The sequence below is a fragment of the Rhinopithecus roxellana genome, chromosome 15, assembly GCF_007565055.1.
Source record: "Rhinopithecus roxellana isolate Shanxi Qingling chromosome 15, ASM756505v1, whole genome shotgun sequence".
In the NCBI taxonomy this organism is placed as follows: Eukaryota; Metazoa; Chordata; class Mammalia; order Primates; family Cercopithecidae; genus Rhinopithecus; species Rhinopithecus roxellana.
The window spans coordinates 17,846,899-17,864,706 of record NC_044563.1 but is presented as its reverse complement, the minus strand read 5'-3'; the positions used below and the strand labels follow the sequence as shown (position 1 = coordinate 17,864,706).

The window sequence follows — 17,808 nt, the reverse complement described above, 5'->3', positions numbered from 1 at the left end:
GTTTTACTACATTGACCAGGCTGGTCTTGAACTCCTGACCTTGTGATCTGCCCGCCTCAGCCTTCCAAAGTACTGGGATTACAGGCATGAGCCACCGCGCCCAGTGAATTTTGTATTTTTAGTGGAGATGGGGTTCCACTATGTTGCTCAGGCTGGTCTCACACTCCTGAGCCCAAATGATGCCCCCACCTCAGCCCCTCAAAGTGCTGGGATCACAGGCGTGAGCCACCATGCCCGGCCCTTTCCCCTTGAATTCTTTTGTGCCCAGCACTTCCCCTGTGGTCTTAGTGAGATGTAAGAAGTAAAGCCCCCTGTCCCCTGCCAGCTTCCCCTTAAGGATTTCCCAGCGCTAGGAAGAAGACATTTGGCAACGTTAGGCAGGAAGTGCCTTTCTGGATGAAAAGTCTACTGAGAAAGTATTCAGACTGGCCAGAGGAAGGGCAGAGGATGAAAGTAAACTTCGTAGAGGAGTGGCCAGAGCTCTTTCTCCGGAGTCAGACCTGAGTCCCAGCTCTGGTGCTTTGTAGCCATGGGATCTTGGGCACGTTTCTTAATCTCTGTTAGCCTCAGGGTTGCTCATTTAGAAAGTGGGAATGAGAATAACACACAATAGAAGCTTGGTGTGAGACCAAAAAAGCCCCAAGCACAGTGCCTGGCAAGGAAAGTGCTCAGCTTAAGCTACTGGCTTAAAGTTGTGAAGAGGAGAGCAAGAGGAAGGGATCCAGGTGATGGAGTGGAGGGACAGGAGCCATGACACAGTCATGAACATCAGAGAAGTAGGGTTCAGGGGTTGGCCGTGGGCAAGCCAGGGCACCAGAAGAGGTGGAGAAAAGTAAGAAGACAGAAAAGTTGAGATGAAGCCGACAGATGCTTAAACAGCATGCACTTCTGGGACCGTGGTAGAGTCTGTCTCCATTTGATTTAGAAGTCTGATTCTGCCAGCATGGCAGTGCTTAAAGAGAGCCTGAGGTATAAAGCATAGGGGGCAAAGGGCACCAGATCCCAGGAAGTGTGATTGAACCAGATGTCACGCAGGTGAGCGTCTGTGTCTGTCACTGTTCTTGGATTTTAGAGCATTAAAAGAAGACCCCTTTCGGCCTTTGATCAGGTCTTGACAAGTTCCTGCTTTTTGCCCGAAGGATGGACATCCGTCGAATCAGCTTTGACACAGAGGACCTGTCTGATGATGTCATCCCACTGGCTGACGTACGCAGTGCTGTGGCCCTTGACTGGGACTCCCGGGATGACCACGTGTACTGGACAGATGTCAGCACTGATACCATCAGCAGGGCCAAGTGGGATGGAACAGGACAGGAGGTAGGGCCCAGCGTGGGGAGATCGAGGGGTGGAATCTGCCCTCTCCAGGGTAAGGGCTTCCCATACCTTTGCCAACCTTGAGAATTGGTGGAGTCTGGGCTCCAGTACTAGAGTGGAAGTACAGTTGGTGATACAGCTTTACTTCCTGCCCAGGTGGTAGTGGATACCAGTTTGGAGAGCCCAGCTGGCTTGGCCATTGATTGGGTCACCAACAAACTGTACTGGACAGATGCAGGTATGTATAGGGGAGGCTCCCTGGGATTCCTCTTGTTTAAAACCCTGGCCTCAGATAGAAGGGGCCCAGTGCCCCTCCTGGGCCACTTCTGTCTTCACCTGAAGTCCTTGGTAGGTCAGAAGCAGGAGTTCTGCTGCAGAGCTGAAGTGAGAAGCTCCCATGTGAGAAGCTAACATTGTGGCAGCTGCTTCTGCTGTGTGGTTGATGCTGGGGAGTGTTTTAAGGCATCTCAGGTCGTGAACCTATGCCTTGTGGTTTTCTTTCCGTAACTTTCTGGGTAAATCAGGCTTTGTGTTTTTTGAGGTGGAGTCTTGCTCTGTCGCCAGGCTGGAGTGCAGTGGCGCGATCTGGTCTCACTGCAACCTCCCCCTCCCGTGTTCAAGCTATTCCCCTGCCTCAGCCTCCCGAGTAGCTGGGACTACAGGCATGCACCACCATGCCCAGCTAAGTTTTTGTATTTTAGTAGAGACGGGGTTTCACCATGTTGGCCAGGATGGGCTTGATCTCCTGACCTCGTGATCCACCCATCTTAGCCTCTCAAAGTGCTGGGATTACAGGTGTGAGCCACTGCGCCCGGCCACATCAGGCATTTTTAATTAGCCAGTTGGGTTTGGGAGGCAAGGGGACACCCTGAACAAGTGCTACTCAGCGTGTGGTTGCTGGACCACAGAGGCTGACGACAACCTTGCCTCCTCTGCGTGGCAGCATCAGCATCATCTGGGAAGTTGTTGGACATGCAGATTCTTGGGCCCCACCCTAGACTTACTGAATTAGGGCTGGGCATGGTGGCTCACACCTGTAATCCTAGCACTTTGGGGGACCAAGGCAAGATCGCTTGAGCTTAAGAGTTCAAGATCAGCCTGGGCAATACAGCAAGACCCCCCAGATCCCCCCCCAATTTTTTTCTTTTAATTAGCTGGGTGTAATGGTACATGCCTGTAGTCCCAGCTACTTGGGAGGCTGAAGTGGGAGGATTGCTTGAACCCGGGAGTTTAAGGCTGCAGTGAGCCATGATCGCATCACTGCATGCCAGCCTAGGCAACAGAGCAAGTCCCTGTCTTCAAAAAAAAAAAAGACAAGACTTACTGAATCAGAATCTTAGGGGCTTAGTGAGCATGAAATGGACTAGAATTTTTTTTTTTTTTTGAGACGGAGTCTCACTGTGCTGCCCGTGCTGGAGTTCAGTGGCACAGTCTCAGCTCACAACCTCTGCCTCCCCAGATTCAAACAATTCTTCTGCCTCAGCTTCCCAAGTAGCTGGGATTACAGGTGTGCACCACCCACGCCCAGCTAATTTTTGTATTTTTAGTAGAGACGGGGTTTTACCATGTTGTTCAGGCTGGTCTCGAACTCCTGACCTCGTGATCCACCCGCCTTGGCCTCTCAAAGTGCTGGGATTACAGGCGTGAGCCACCACACCCGGCCAAATATTTTTATTTAAAAAAAAAATCTTTGGGTGTTAGGTTCAGGAATCTGTGTTTTAACAAGCTCTCCTGATTCTTAACGCACACTAAGGTTTGAGAATCATCGCCTTAAATTATGGTTGCCTGTGTTTGGGAAGTCTTGCTCTTTCAAGAAATCCAACTGACCACATCCTTGAATTTCGTCTTACAGTTCAAGTCACTAAATTTCCATTGTGCATCTGTCACAAAATATCTTGAGTACCTACTCTGTGCTCCGCTGGCACATACCAGGCTCTTGTGTTGGCCATGGAAGGTAAGAGCGTGAATGAACAAGACTAGAGTTAATCTCTGTATCCCTTCTTGGTAGGTACAGACCGGATTGAAGTAGCCAACACGGATGGCAGCATGAGAACAGTACTCATCTGGGAGAACCTTGATCGTCCTCGGGACATTGTGGTGGAACCCATGGGCGGGTGAGTGGCTGCCCCTTGGGAATGACCTCCACCCACCCCTCCCAAGATCTGAGTTCCAGAAAGAAGTCAAAAGATTAGGAAGAGTGGCCAAATCTGATGGATATACAAGGAAGCAAGAGCAGCTACAGAAACCAGAGGCTGGTGACAACTTTGTACTCTCTGTGGACAAGGAAACTTTTCAATTCTTCCTTTCCTTATCTCGTTTTTATTGTTGGTTAGCTTACAAAAGTAACTCATTGTTAAAAAAATTTTAATCTGTGAAAGTAAAAATGCTCTGTGATCTCACTCTCCAGCAGTAAGTTAACAATTTAGGGTATTTTTTTCCCAGGTTTTCTACTAAATGTATGTAAACATTTGTTGTTGGTGGTGATGGTTTTGGTTTTACAAAAATAGCATATTTTTGTGACTTTTTTCTGCTTGCCTATATATCTTGTGTATCTTTCCAGTTGAGTGTATAGATCTACCTTGTTTTTGTTGTTGCTGTTTGTTTTGAGACAGGGTCTTGCTCTGTGGCCCAGGCTGGAGTGCAGTGGTGCAAATCACGGCTCACTACAGCCTCAACCTCCTGGGCTCAAGTAATCCTCCTGCCTCAGCCTCCCAAGTAGCTAGCACTACAAGCACAGACTACAATGCCTAGCTAATTTTTCCAGGTTGTTTTTTTTTTTTTTTTTTTTTGTAGAGATGGGGTCTTGCCTTGTTGTCTAGGCTGGTGTCAAATTTCTGGGCTAAAGCAATCCTGCCTCAGTCTCCCAAAGTGCTGGGATTACAGATGTGAGCCACTGCACCTGGCCTATGTTGTTCTTACTGGTTATATAGAGTTCTGTTAAATTATTTAACCCATCCAGTGAATAAACATTTCTTTTTTTTTTTTTTGAGACAGCCTCTCACTGGTTGCCCAGGCTGGAGTGCAGTGGCGCAATCATGGCTTACTGCAGCCTTGCCCTCCTGGTTTCAAATGATCCTCCTATCTCAGCCTCTCAAGTAACTGGGACCACAGATGTGCACCACCATATCTGGCACTTTTTTTTTTTTTTTTTTTGGTAGAGATGGGATCCTAGTATGTTGCCCAGGCTGGTCTCAAACTTCTGGGCTCAAGCAATACTCTCAACTCAGCCTCCCAAAGTGCTGAGATTATAGGCATGAACCATGGCGCCTGGCCAAGGAAACATTTCTTATTCATTTTCACCCCTCCTCTTTCTTTATTCCCATGTACAATTTATTTGCTGAGTTCTGCTTAAGCTGTGGCCTCTGCTTTTATTAAGACCCTGTAGCTTTTGATAATGATAGAAGACAGGGCATTCAGAGATAGCGCTGAGCCCAGGGCTGGGCTGGACACTGAAGCAGGAGGCTGAGGTAGCTACTTCAGGCAGAAACCCTGAAATCCTAGGTACTCTGAGTCCCTGCTGGATATTAACTAGCTTGTAAGACCTCCCTTGCCTTGCCTTTGCTCAGGTACATGTATTGGACTGACTGGGGTGCGAGCCCCAAGATTGAACGAGCTGGCATGGATGCCTCAGGCCGCCAAGTCATTATCTCTTCTAATCTGACCTGGCCTAATGGGCTAGCTATTGATTATGGTTCCCAGAGGCTATACTGGGCTGACGCCGGCATGAAGACAATTGAATTTGCTGGACTGGATGGCAGTAAGAGGAAGGTAAGGGTGGCACTAAAACATCTTTCCCCGGCCTTGACAGCCTCCAGGATGATACTTTTCGGCTGGCACTGGTACTGATCGGAGCTAAGGGGACCAGCATGGGGCATGTGCTGTTTCTCTGAGGCTGCGGGTGCTGTCCAGAGCTTGGGGGCAGGGGTGGGAAAGGGCTACTGGTTGATGATGAAAAGACTTGTGTGGATTATGAGCTGGGGATGTAAATGCACAAACTTTCCTGTGAACCAGCACAACTATTGCTTGTTAATTACCAGTTGCACTGTGGGCCCATGATTGATCTCTTTTTGTTTTTATTTTGGTATAATTTCAAACTTAAAGAAAAGTTGCAAGAACAGGTAAAAAGAATACATAAATAAAATTTTGCGGCTGGGCGCGGTGGCTCAAGCCTGTAATCCCAGCACTTTGGGAGGCCGAGACGGGTGGATCACGAGGTCAGGAGATCGAGACCATCCTGGCTAACACCGTGAAACCCCGTCTCTACCAAAAAATACAAAAAACTAGCCAGGCGAGGTGGCGGGCGCCTGTAGTCCCAGCTACTCGGGAGGCTGAGGCCAGAGAATGGCATAAACCCGGGAGGCGGAGCTTGCAGTGAGCTGAGATCCGGCCACTGCACTCCAGCCCAGGCGACAGAGCGAGACTCCGTCTCAAAAAAAAAAAATTTTTTGCCACATTTGCTTTATCATTCTGTTTCGGTACACACTATTATTTTTTGGAGCTGTCTAAGATTAGAGTGCAGACAGCCTACCCTTGACTCCAAACTATTCCTGTGCACATTTCCTAAAAGCAAGGATGTTGTCTTACATTACCACAGTACAACGATCAAAATCAGGAAATTTAACATTGATCCAATATTACTGCCTTTTTTTTTTTTTTTTGGTTTTTGGTTATTTAGAGGTAGGGTCATGCTCTGCCACCCAAACTGGAGTGCAATGGTGCGATACTGGGTCACTGCGCCCTCGACCTCCTCGGATCCTGAGTAGCTGAGACTACAGGCATGAGGCATAACGCCTGGCTAGTTTTTTTTTTTTTGGTGGAGACTTCCTGTATTACCCAGGCTAGTCTCAAACTCCTGGCCTCAAATGATCCTTCTGCCTTAGCCTCTCAAAGTGCAGAGATTACAGGCGTGAGCCACCATGCCCAGCCCAATATTACTGTCTAATCATAGTCCTTGCTCAATTTCACTACCGTTTGCCTCAATGATGTCCTTTATAGCTCCCCTCACCTCACTTTTTTTTCTTTGTTAATCTAGGATCAAATAAGGATCACCCATTGTGTTTAGTAATTATGTCTCTTTTAATTTTTATTTATTTATTTATTTATTTATTTATTTATTTTTTGAGACGGAGTCTCGCTCTGTCGCCCAGGCTGGAGTGCAGTGGCCGGATCTCAGCTCACTGCAAGCTCCGCCTCCCGGGTTCACGCCATTCTCCTGCCTTGGCCTCCCGAGTAGCTGGGACTACAGGCGCCCGCCACCTCGCCTGGCTAGTTTTTTTGTATTTTTTAGTAGAGACGGGGTTTCACCGTGTTAGCCAGGATGGTCTCGATCTCCTGACCTCATGATCCGCCCGTCTCGGCCTCCCAAAGTGCTGGGATTACAGGCTTGAGCCACCGCGCCTGGCCTATTTATTTATTTTTAGACACTCACTCTGTGGCCCAGGCAGGAGTGCAGTGCCACAAAGATGGCCCACTGTAACCTCAACCTCCTGAGCCCAAGGGATCCTCCTGCATAGCTGGGACCACAGGCACCTACTACTGCAACCGAGCTACTCAGGAGCCTATGGGTTTGAGGCCACTTGCCTGATTTTTTTATTTTTTGTAGAGATGGGGGTCTCACTTTGTTGTCTAGACTAGTCTTGAACTCCTAGCCTCAAGCAATTCTTCTGCCTTGACCTCCCAAACTGTGGGTTTATAGGCATGAGCCACCACACATAGCTTACTTTTTTTTCTTTTGAGACTGCAGTCTTGGTGTGCTGCCCATGCTGACCTGGGCTCAGGGGATCCTCCCATCTGAGGCTCCTGAGTAGCTGGAGCTGTGCACCACTGGGCCCAGCTAATCTAGTCTCTTTACTCTCTGATCTGGAACATTTCCTCAGCTTTTCTGTGGCTTTCTTGACATTTGCATTTTTTGTTTGTTTGTTTTGTTTTGAGACAGAGTCTTGCTCTGTCGCCCAGACTGGAGTGCAATGGCACAATCTCGGCTCACTGCAACCTCTGCCTCCTGGGTTCAAGCAGTACTCCTGCCTCAGCCTCCCAAGTAGCTGGGATTACAGGCGCCCACCACTACGCCCAGCTACTTTTTCTATTTTTAGTAGAGACAGGGTTTCGCCATGTTGGCCAGGCTAGTCTCGAACTCCTGACCTCAGGTGATCCGCCCACCTTGGCCTCCCAAAGTGGACATTTGCATTTTTTAAAGAGTTAAGTCCAGTTATTTTTTTATAATGTCTCTCAACTTGGATTTATCTAATGTTTCCTTGTGACTGGATTCATAGTGTGCATTTGCAGCAGGAACACTACCCTAAGTGAAGTCACGTCCTTGAGTTCTCAGTGTGTCTCATCAGTAGACACAGGTGTTGGCCTGTTCCATTATTGTGATACTTACTGCCATCGTATGGTTAAGGTAGTGTCCACTATAAAGTTGCTATTTTTTTCTTTTGTACTTAATAAGTAATTTGTACAGAGATACTTTGAGATGATGTGAGTAACAGATGACTTCCAACATATTCCAGTGAAACCATCCCATGACCCTTAGAGCCAGGCACGATCAAGTCACAGATTGATAGAGCAAGGCTCAGAGAGATTTTATAAGTAGCTCTTACTAGAGGTCACACAGTAGGTGTTAGTGGGAGAGCCACTTTCTGAGTCCACAGTGAGCTCTTTACCAATGCTCTGTGCTGTCAGACTTTGTTGAAGATGACACAGTGTTGGGGCCCTGGCAGGTGCTGATCGGAAGCCAGCTCCCCCACCCATTTGGGCTGACCCTCTATGGAGAGCGCATCTATTGGACTGACTGGCAGACCAAGAGTATACAGAGCGCTGACCGGCTGACAGGGCTGGACCGGGAGACTCTGCAGGAGAACCTGGAGAACTTGATGGACATCCATGTCTTCCACCGCCGCCGGCCCCCAGGTGAGCAGCCCTTGGCTCGCATTGGCTTCTCCTTGTCCCTCCTATGCCCTAACCCTCCCCATTGAACGTCCCCTCCTCTCTACCCAGTGTCTACACCATGTGCTATGGAGAATGGCGGCTGTAGCCACCTGTGTCTTAGGTCCCCAAATCCGAGCGGCTTCAGCTGTACCTGCCCCACAGGCATCAACCTGCTGCCTGATGGCAAGACTTGCTCACCAGGTGAGTGAAAGCATCACAGATCTAGATGCAGCCTCTCTGGGAGGGAGCAATGACTCTCTTCCTTCCTTGCAGATGGGCTCCAATGTGGTCTGAGAAACCATGAGTCCTGCTGCTTCTAGAGGCCCAGCGGAGAGACTCGCGGCTTTTAGAAAAGGGGAGGGGCCTGGGGAGAGGCCCTTGGAAGCAGATAGAAAGGACTGGAGGCAGGGTCCACCTAGTTCTTATGATGTCTTCATGCATATTAGATAAAGTTGCTCCTTTCTCAAGACACTTTCCTCTCATCTCTTAGTACATTGTCATAATATACTGATTTGGTTGGAATAAGATACTTTTGGCTGGGCACGGTGGCTCACACCTGTAATCCCAGCACTTTGGGAGGCCGAGGCAGACAACTCACTAGAGGTCATGAGTTCAAGACCAACCTGGCCAACATGGTGAAACCTCATCTCTACTAAAAACACAAAAATTAGCCAGGCACAGTGGCACGTGCCTGTAATCCCAGCTACTTGGGAGGCTAAGACAGGAGAATCGCTTGAACCCAGGAGGCAGAGGTTGCAGTGAGCAGAGATCACGCCACTACACTCCAGCCTGGGCAACAGGGTGAGACTCTGTCTCAAAAAAAAAAAAAAAAAAAAAAAAAAAGACACTTCTAACTGCCTAAAATTGGTATAATAAAAACAGAAATGTATGATATCTACAATGTCATGGTACCCTCCCCCTTAGATGTGCCACTTTTGTGAGTATACAACCTATGTGACAACCTTATTGGAGGGTCCCAGAAGCAGTACCTGGCTACCCAGATGTTGGAAGTCAAGGTTTTTCCCTAGGACATGCTGCAGGGCAGGCTGCATTTGAACTCTAACCTCCCTGGGAATTTGAGTGAGAAAGCAGCTGTGAACTGTGCCTGCCAGGTTGTGAGTAGAGCCCACTGGGGTCCCTTTATTCCCTTTCTTTTTTTCTCTTTCTTAATCTTCATGGTAAAGGGTCCATCAAAGAGAGCCACTTTCGTAATGTTAATAAACAGGCATTATTTATGAATATGTGTGAGACCTAATGGTAAGTGCTTCGTGTACATGATCTTTTAACCCTTACAGCCACCCTATTATTGTCCCCATTTTATAGATAAGAAAACTGAGGCTTAATAATTTAGGCTGAGAGTGGTGCCTCACGCCTGTAATCCCAGCACTTTGGGAGGCTGAGGTGGGCAGATGCTTGAGACCAGCCTCGGCAATATGATGAAACCCCATCTCTACAAAAAAATACAAAAATTCACTGGGCATGTGGCATGTGCCTATAGTCCCAGCTATTCAGGGGGCCGAGGTGGGAGGATCGCTTGAGCTCAGGAGGTCAAGGCTGCAGTAAGCCATGATCATGCCACTGCACTTCAGCCTGGGTGACACAGCAAGACCCTGTCTCAAAAAATAATAATAATTTAAATATCTTGCCTAGAATAACATAGCTAGAAACTAGCAGGGACAGGGCATGAATTTCAGTTTGCCTGATTCCAAATCCAATTAATGGCTGTGCTCAAGTGATCTCTTCCCTCCCCTCCACCTGGCAGGCATGAACAGTTTCCTCATCTTCGCCAGGAGGATAGACATTCGCATGGTCTCCCTGGACATCCCTTATTTTGCTGATGTGGTGGTACCAATCAACATTACCATGAAGAACACCATTGCCATTGGAGTAGACCCCCAGGAAGGTCTGTGTGGCCCTCCCTTCCCACCTGGCCTTCTGTCCCTGCCCTTCAGCAATTACTGTCCTTCCTCTCCCACCACCTTTGTCTCCTGCCAAGAGCCAGGGGTTTCCCATACCCTCTGGCATAGCCCCTGTCCCTGTCTCTCTAGCACTTTCTCTTTGGTTGTGAGAGCACGGTTTGGGGCCCTCTTCTCTCCATCTCTGCCAAGAGCTATCCTGCTATGCTATTTCTGCATTTTCCTTGATTTCCTCTGCTAGAGGCTCCAGGGCTCTCTGACATGCTCTGGTGTTTCAGGACACGAATCAGCTGTGTGTGTCCCATTGTAGGGGGTGAGGGTCTTGGTTGAGCCAAGCTTTCCCTCTCCAGGAAAAGTGTACTGGTCTGACAGCACACTGCACAGGATCAGCCGTGCCAATCTGGATGGCTCACAGCACGAGGACATCATCACCACAGGTGGGACTTCCTCCCAGCCCAGGGACCACCTGTCTGGCGACAGGGCTGGGGAAATAGCCCATCTGTTTTAAAATAGGAGCCAGTGTGCTCTTTTGACTTCCCACAGGGCTACAGACCACAGATGGGCTCGCGGTGGATGCCATTGGCCGGAAAGTGTACTGGACAGACACGGGAACAAACCGGATTGAAGTGGGCCACCTGGACGGGTCCATGCGGAAAGTGCTGGTGTGGCAGAACCTTGACAGTCCCCGGGCAATCGTACTGTACCATGAGATGGGGTGAGAGCTGGCTGTATCACACTGGGTAGTGCGGGGGGCCAGCTCACCTGGGGTTATGATGGGGTGAAGGTGGGTAGCAGAGAGCAAGCTTGCATCACAGGAACAAGGTCACCTCCTTGGGGCTCTTCCACTCTCCTGTGACTTCTCGCAGGGTGACAGTACAGTGTAGAAGTTAAAAGCATGAGCCTTGGAATCAGAATCCCAGGATTGAAATGTTTTCATCATGTATTAGCTATATCACTTGGGTCCAGTATTTAACCTCTGATTCTCAGCTTCCTTACCTATCTATTAAATGGAGGTGGTAGTGAAAATACATACCTTGTTGCCCTTATGAAGAATGAGATAATGCACATGAAGTATTTTGCAAAGCATTTTGTCAAGCAAAAATGTTGCCTGACATACTATAAGTACTCAAGTGTATCTGACATACTGTTAAGTACTCATGGTATGTGGTAGCTGCTGGAATAACTAGCTAATATAGCTAATATTCTTCCTCACTCAGGTTTATGTACTGGACAGACTGGGGGGAGAATGCCAAGTTAGAGCGGTCCGGAATGGATGGCTCAGACCGCACGGTGCTCATCAGCAACAACCTAGGATGGCCCAATGGACTGACTGTGGACAAGGCCAGCTCCCAGCTGCTGTGGGCCGATGCCCACACCGAGGTGAGAGCCGTGCCCTTGGTGCTTCCCAGGAGCCTGGGAAGATGGGAAGGGCCTGCCTTAGATCTCGGGAACGGAGAGTTCCCTATCTGCTGATTACCACCCCCCACCCTCTCCTTCCTCTGCAGCGAATTGAGGCTGCTGACCTGAATGGTGCCAATCGGCATACGTTGGTGTCACCGGTGCAGCATCCATATGGCCTCACCCTCCTCGACTCCTATATATACTGGACTGACTGGCAGACCCGGAGCATCCACCGTGCCGACAAGGGTACTGGCAGCAATGTTATCCTCGTGAGGTCCAACCTGCCAGGCCTCATGGACATCCAGGCTGTGGACCGGGCACAGCCACTAGGTGAGAGTCAGAGGGCTGGGGCTGTGAGTCAGAGCCTCTGGCTTTCTGGGGCCATCTCAACATCAGAGATATATCCAGAGCACAGAGCTCCTTTACAGCCAGAAAGACAGTAACCTGTTTAAGCTCCCTTTCAGGATTGGGCTGTGTTCTCTCTGGGTATGGCTGGTACTGCAGCTGTCACCTTCAGAGGACTCCTGGAGATCCTCCTGCAGACCCTTCTTCCGCCTCACCCTGCCAGGCACTGAATCCTGTCACTTAGAACAGCAAAGAGTCAGCCACAAGCAACTGGGACCTTTGTAAGATTCAGATGATGTTCCAAGCTAGGCGTGAACACTTGTGCTTCTCATCACCAGGTTTTAACAAGTGTGGCTCGAGAAATGGTGGCTGCTCCCACCTCTGCTTGCCCCGGCCTTCTGGCTTCTCCTGTGCCTGTCCCACTGGCATCCAGCTGAAGGGAGATGGGAAGACTTGTGATCCCTCTCCTGAGACCTACCTGCTCTTCTCCAGCCGTGGCTCCATCCGGCGTATCTCACTGGACACCAGTGACCACACTGATGTGCACGTCCCTGTTCCTGAGCTCAACAATGTCATCTCCCTGGACTATGACAGCGTGGATGGAAAGGTCTATTACACAGATGTGTTCCTGGATGTTATCAGGTATGAGCAACACTGAAACCTCCAGAGGACACAGATTTGCTTCTGATCGCCCATGGGTGAGGTTATGTTCTAACCGCTAAATGGATGAGTGATTCGGCACTTTGGATAGCGAGTTCTAATCCTGACTTGTTCACTTTGTAGTGTTGTCACTTAGAGCAGAGTTTCAAACTTTTGTTTGTTTAGAGATTACATGGAAACCTAGTATGTAAAACAAACAACAACAATAAAAAAAAGGTAAAGTCAGGGTGGGGACCTGGAGCCTTTCACATCTACCATTGTGCCCTGAAGGAGCTCCAAGAATCCCCGAGGACTTACTGATGAGTAGGCCACATTACCAGTATCTGTATTGCAGTAAAGGAGCCCCAGCCAAATGCCAAGGCGTATGGTGGTTTACAAAGCTGTTGTTTTTTATTTTGTTGTTGTTTTATTTTATTTTATTTTATTTTATTTTATTTTTTTTTTTTTGTGAGACGGAGTCTGGCTCTGTCGCCCAGGCTGGAGTGCGGTGGCCGGATCTCAGCTCACTGCAAGCTCCGCCTCCCAGGTTCAGGCCATTCTCCTGCCTCCGCCTCCCAAGTAGCTGGGACTACAGGCGCCCGCCTCGTCGCCCGGCTAGTTTTTTGTATTCTTTAGTAGAGACGGGGTTTCACCGTATTAGCCAGGATGGTCTCGATCTCCTGACCTTGTGATCCGCCCGTCTCGGCCTCCCAAAGTGCTGGGATTACAGGCTTGAGCCACCGCGCCCAGCCGTTTTATTTTAATTCTTTAAATTTGTGGCCCTAACAAAGCTTAGGAATATGATGCCCTGCTACCAGTAAGAGTGGTTTCCCATGGCAGAGATTCTTACAGGGAGGAACAGGGAACATTCCTCTTTGCTCTCCCCAAGGGATGTATTAGAATCTCAAGCTGGGGACAGGTAGGCATATGCAATTTTGGGAAGTCCCCTAGGTGACAGTGACATGCTTCCCATTCTGAGGTAAAGTTCCCTCCTGCCCGTAGGGCCTCTGCAAAAGTGTACAGGTAGGGTCGGGCATGGTGGCTCATACCTGTAATCCCAGCACTTTGGGAGGCCAAGGCGGGAAGAGTGCTTGAGCCCAGGAGTTCAAGACCAGCCTAGGCAACATAATGAAACCTCATATCTACTTGTATTTAAAATGTTTTTAACTTTTAAAAAATGCACAGGTAGGTTTTGACAAATCTGTATTTCTTATAATCACCACCTAGCAATCCTTGTCTCTTCCCAAAGATATGTGGGGAATGATAAACCTGTCTTCTAGCAAGACATCCCCTGGCAATCGCCACTATTTCCAGTTAGCAGGAAATACTCTGTCTTCCTAAGAACTGGTTCATTCATTCTGCAATTATTTTATCAAGCATTTATCATGCTGGGTGCTGAGGAATGTACTCACAGATACTTGGTCTCTGTCCTTGTGGAGCTTACAGTTCAGTGGGGGTCCAGTTATGGGAACATGGGTTAAAGGAGTTCTACTCTATTCTGGGGCAGTCTGGTTGCTCATCCAACACTGGGCTCTCCCCAAGGCGAGCAGACCTGAATGGCAGCAACATGGAGACAGTGATCGGGCGTGGGCTGAAGACCACTGACGGGCTGGCAGTGGACTGGGTGGCCAGGAACCTGTACTGGACAGACACAGGTCGAAATACCATTGAGGCATCCAGGCTGGATGGTTCCTGCCGCAAAGTGCTGATCAACAATAGCCTGGATGAGCCCCGGGCCATTGCTGTTTTCCCCAGGAAGGGGTAAGTTTATGGCCAGTAGAAAAGAGATCGAGGGAAGAAGGGCTGGGTGGAAAAGATGGTGTTACCTTCTGTGTTCTCTCAACCTCTGGGTGCTGTCTTCCCTTGCCTTGATGATGATGGCACTGTTGTGTCTCAGGTACCTCTTCTGGACAGACTGGGGCCACATTGCCAAGATTGAACGGGCGAACCTGGACGGTTCTGAGCGGAAGGTCCTCATCAACACAGACCTGGGCTGGCCCAACGGCCTCACCCTGGACTATGATACCCGCAGGTGGGAGTCCTGCACCAAACAGCCTCCTGGAGATCGGGTGGGCAGAAGAGAGAATGGTTGAGATTAAAATGGAAAAATGAAAAGATAGAAAGCTTCTTGGTATGTGGGGAAGAGGAACCATTGAGAAGGATGAGGGAATGTATTCTTAGAGCAGCGATTGCTAAATCCAGCCCTCAACCCTTAGGTGGGTTTTGTTTGGCTGGTTTACATGTTCCTAATTTGAGTGCCTTTGGCAGAGCATGTCTTCTGGCTGGACCACAGGTCTCACACCCCTACTCATTTAAGGGCTGATTCCTGTATTTGTTATAATATAACAAATCCTGATCCCTTCAGGCTCTGGAACTTTGTTGTTGTTGAGACAGCATCTTGCTCTGTTGCCCAGGCTAGAGTGCAGTGGCGCAGTCACAGCTCTCTGCAACCTGAACCTCCCTGGCTCAAGCCATCCTCTCATCTCAGCCTCTCAAGTAGCAGGGACTATAGGCACATACCACCATGCCCAGCTAATGTCTAAATTTTTTGTAGAGACAGCATCTCGCTATGTTGCCCAGACTGGTTTTGAACTCCTGGACTCAAGCAATCCTACTGCCTTGGCTTCCCAAAGTGCTGGGATTTCAGGCGTGAGCCACCACGCCTGACCCAGGCTCCAGAATGTACAACTACTTGTCTAGATAAGAAATGCTAAGGGCAGGGGGAAGGGACTCTGAAGAAGTCTGTGCCCCCTTCTGACCCAAAAGAAGGGGAAGGGAATCCAAGACTTCTGGAACAGTGGTAGAATGCCTTCTTCTTTTAACCTCAGTAAGGTCCATGTAGACTGAACTCACTTCTTTTTTTTTTTGAGACAGTCTCACTCTTTTGCCCAGACTGGAGTGTAGTCGCATGATCTCGGCTCATTGCAACCTCTATCTCCTGGGTTCAAGCGATTCTCGTGCTGCAGCCTCCCAAGTAGCTAGGACTACAGGCACATGCCACCATGCCTGGCTAATTTTTGTATTTTTTTTTTTTTTTTTTGAGACGGAGTCTCACTCTGTCGCCCCAGGCGGGAGTGCAGTGGCCAGATCTCAGCTCACTGCAAGCTCCGTCCCCCGGGTTCACGCCATTCTCCTGCCTCAGCCTCCCGAGTAGCTGGGACTACAGGCGCCCGCCACCTCGAGGGCCCAGCTAGTTTTTTGTATTTTTTAGTAGAGACGGGGTTTCACCGTGTTAGCCAGGATGGTCTCGATCTCCTGACCTCGTGATCCGCCCGTCTCGGCCTCCCAAAGTGCTGGGATTACAGGCTTGAGCCACCGCGCCCAGCCAATTTTTGTATTTTTAGCAGAGACGGGGTTTCACCATGTTGGCCAGGCTGGTCTCAAACTCCTGACCTCAAGTGATCCCCCGCCTCAGCCTCCCAAAGTTCTGGGATTACAAGTGTGAGCCACCATGCCCGGCCAACTGAGCTCTCTTAAAGACCATTTGTAAGAATTTGGGCTTTGATTCTTGAGTAGGAGTCAAAGGGCAATCAAATTCCTGAAGATGAGGCTGGGTGGTGGTTCCTCTGAGGTCACTAGACTTTCTGCGCCTCCCCAGAGCAGCCCTGACCTCCCCACTCATGAACCACCAGCTCCCCTCTTCAGCTTTGGGACTCACAGTGACTCCTCATTAAGGGTGCTTCTTGAGTTTTCATAGCACCTGCCAGTCAGCTCAGGAGGGGACAGATAAGTTCTTAGGGGGAAGAGCTGGGCTTCCTGGCAAGCATTTGGAGCAGCCACTTTTTTCGTTTTCTTCGCAGGATCTACTGGGTAGACGCCCATCTGGACCGGATTGAGAGTGCTGACCTCAACGGGAAACTGCGGCAGGTCTTGGTTAGCCATGTGTCCCACCCCTTTGCCCTCACACAGGTACTGGCTCAGGAGAGAGGTAACTAACCTCCTTGACTGGGATGTTTCTTTGGGGTTCTAAGTCAGCCGTCTCAGCTGTAGCTGCTACAGAACAGACATGCTATTGAAGCTCATTTTAGGTATTTTTCCTGTGCCCTGAAGCCTTGGTAGGTTGCTAGGGCCACCCAGTGCCCTCATACTCCTATCCTGCCATTCCCATGTTCTAGCATTCAAAGGAGTGGCTCTCAAAGAGTGGTACACAGAATCAGATGTGGCACTTGTTAAAAGGCAGGTTCCTAGGCCGTGACTATAGAGGTTATAGAGAAGCAGCTTCGTGAGGGCTGGGCACAGTAAAATACATTTTGATAAGTTCCCCAGTTAATCCTAATGCTGTGGTCCCAGCATCTGGGCTTAGGGAGCTCACTTAGTGGCAACAGAGTGGAGTGACTAAAAGCCAGAGTTTTGAGGCATCTAGCCCGTTTGTAAGTATTTAATGAATACCATCAATGTGCCAGGTACCTGGGTTCAAGTTTTATCTGTATTATTAAATAACTGGGTAACTTTGAACCGGAGTGACTGAACCTCTCTCAGCTTCAGTTACCTACAAAATAAATCAGCCTAATAATAGTATCCTCCTGAAATAGACGCAAAGCATTAATATAGTACCTGGCACACAGTAAGCACCACACGCATGTTATCGCTACCCATTTTAATTATTATTAGCTGTCACTTTTGAGTTCTAACACAAAAATAATTTGGGCGAGGAAAAGAAGATCTACCAGGCCTGAGGCCAAAACAGGAATTCTCAATCATTTAAAAATCTTGGCCAGGTGTAGTGGCTTATGCCTGTAATCCCAGCACCCTGGCTGAGGCCAGAGTATCAGCTGAGCCCAGGAGTTTGAGACCAGACTGGGCAACATGGCGAGACCCTGTCTTTACAAAAGTTTTTGTTAAATTAGCCAGGTGTGGTGGTACACACCTGTAGTCTCAGCTACTCAGAAAGCTGAGGCAGGAGGATCACTTGAGCCCAGGAGGTTGAACTGCAGTGAGCTACGTTTGTACCACTGTGCTCCAACTTGGGCAACAGAGCAAGATGCTATCTCGGAGAGGAGAGAGTCAGAGAAAGAGAGAGAGAGACAGAAAGAAAAGAAGAAAGGAAAGAAAATAAAGAGAAATAAATTTGACCCTTTTTTGCCAAATATTATCAACTCTGTATTCTGTATTATGTTCTACTAGCCAAAAAGATTTTTGTTGCTGTTGTTGTTGTTTTTAAGATGGAGTATTGCTGTGTAGCCCAGGCTGGAGTGCAGTGGCATGATCTCGGCTCACTGCAACCTCCGCTTCCTGGATTCAAGCGATTCTCCTGCCTCAGCCTCCC

At 48.9% G+C, this 17,808-nt stretch overlaps 1 protein-coding gene across 4 annotated transcripts in view; it reads left to right on the top strand.

Moving 5' to 3' along the window:
- The window catches only part of LRP4 (LDL receptor related protein 4), a 63,232-nt gene that overhangs the window by 31,510 nt on the left and 13,914 nt on the right, over window positions 1-17,808 (top strand). For all 4 annotated transcript variants that reach the window (XM_030918751.1, XM_030918752.1, XM_030918754.1 and 1 more), the window contains 15 exons: window positions 1,109-1,317; window positions 1,471-1,552; window positions 3,323-3,428; window positions 4,881-5,082; window positions 8,034-8,223; window positions 8,311-8,442; window positions 10,004-10,144; window positions 10,508-10,594; window positions 10,701-10,872; window positions 11,375-11,537; window positions 11,663-11,888; window positions 12,242-12,545; window positions 14,085-14,303; window positions 14,440-14,574; window positions 16,343-16,451. In XM_030918751.1, the coding sequence (XP_030774611.1) occupies window positions 1,109-1,317; window positions 1,471-1,552; window positions 3,323-3,428; window positions 4,881-5,082; window positions 8,034-8,223; window positions 8,311-8,442; window positions 10,004-10,144; window positions 10,508-10,594; window positions 10,701-10,872; window positions 11,375-11,537; window positions 11,663-11,888; window positions 12,242-12,545; window positions 14,085-14,303; window positions 14,440-14,574; window positions 16,343-16,451 (2,477 nt within the window). The remainder of the gene's footprint in view (window positions 1-1,108; window positions 1,318-1,470; window positions 1,553-3,322; window positions 3,429-4,880; window positions 5,083-8,033; window positions 8,224-8,310; window positions 8,443-10,003; window positions 10,145-10,507; window positions 10,595-10,700; window positions 10,873-11,374; window positions 11,538-11,662; window positions 11,889-12,241; window positions 12,546-14,084; window positions 14,304-14,439; window positions 14,575-16,342; window positions 16,452-17,808) is intronic.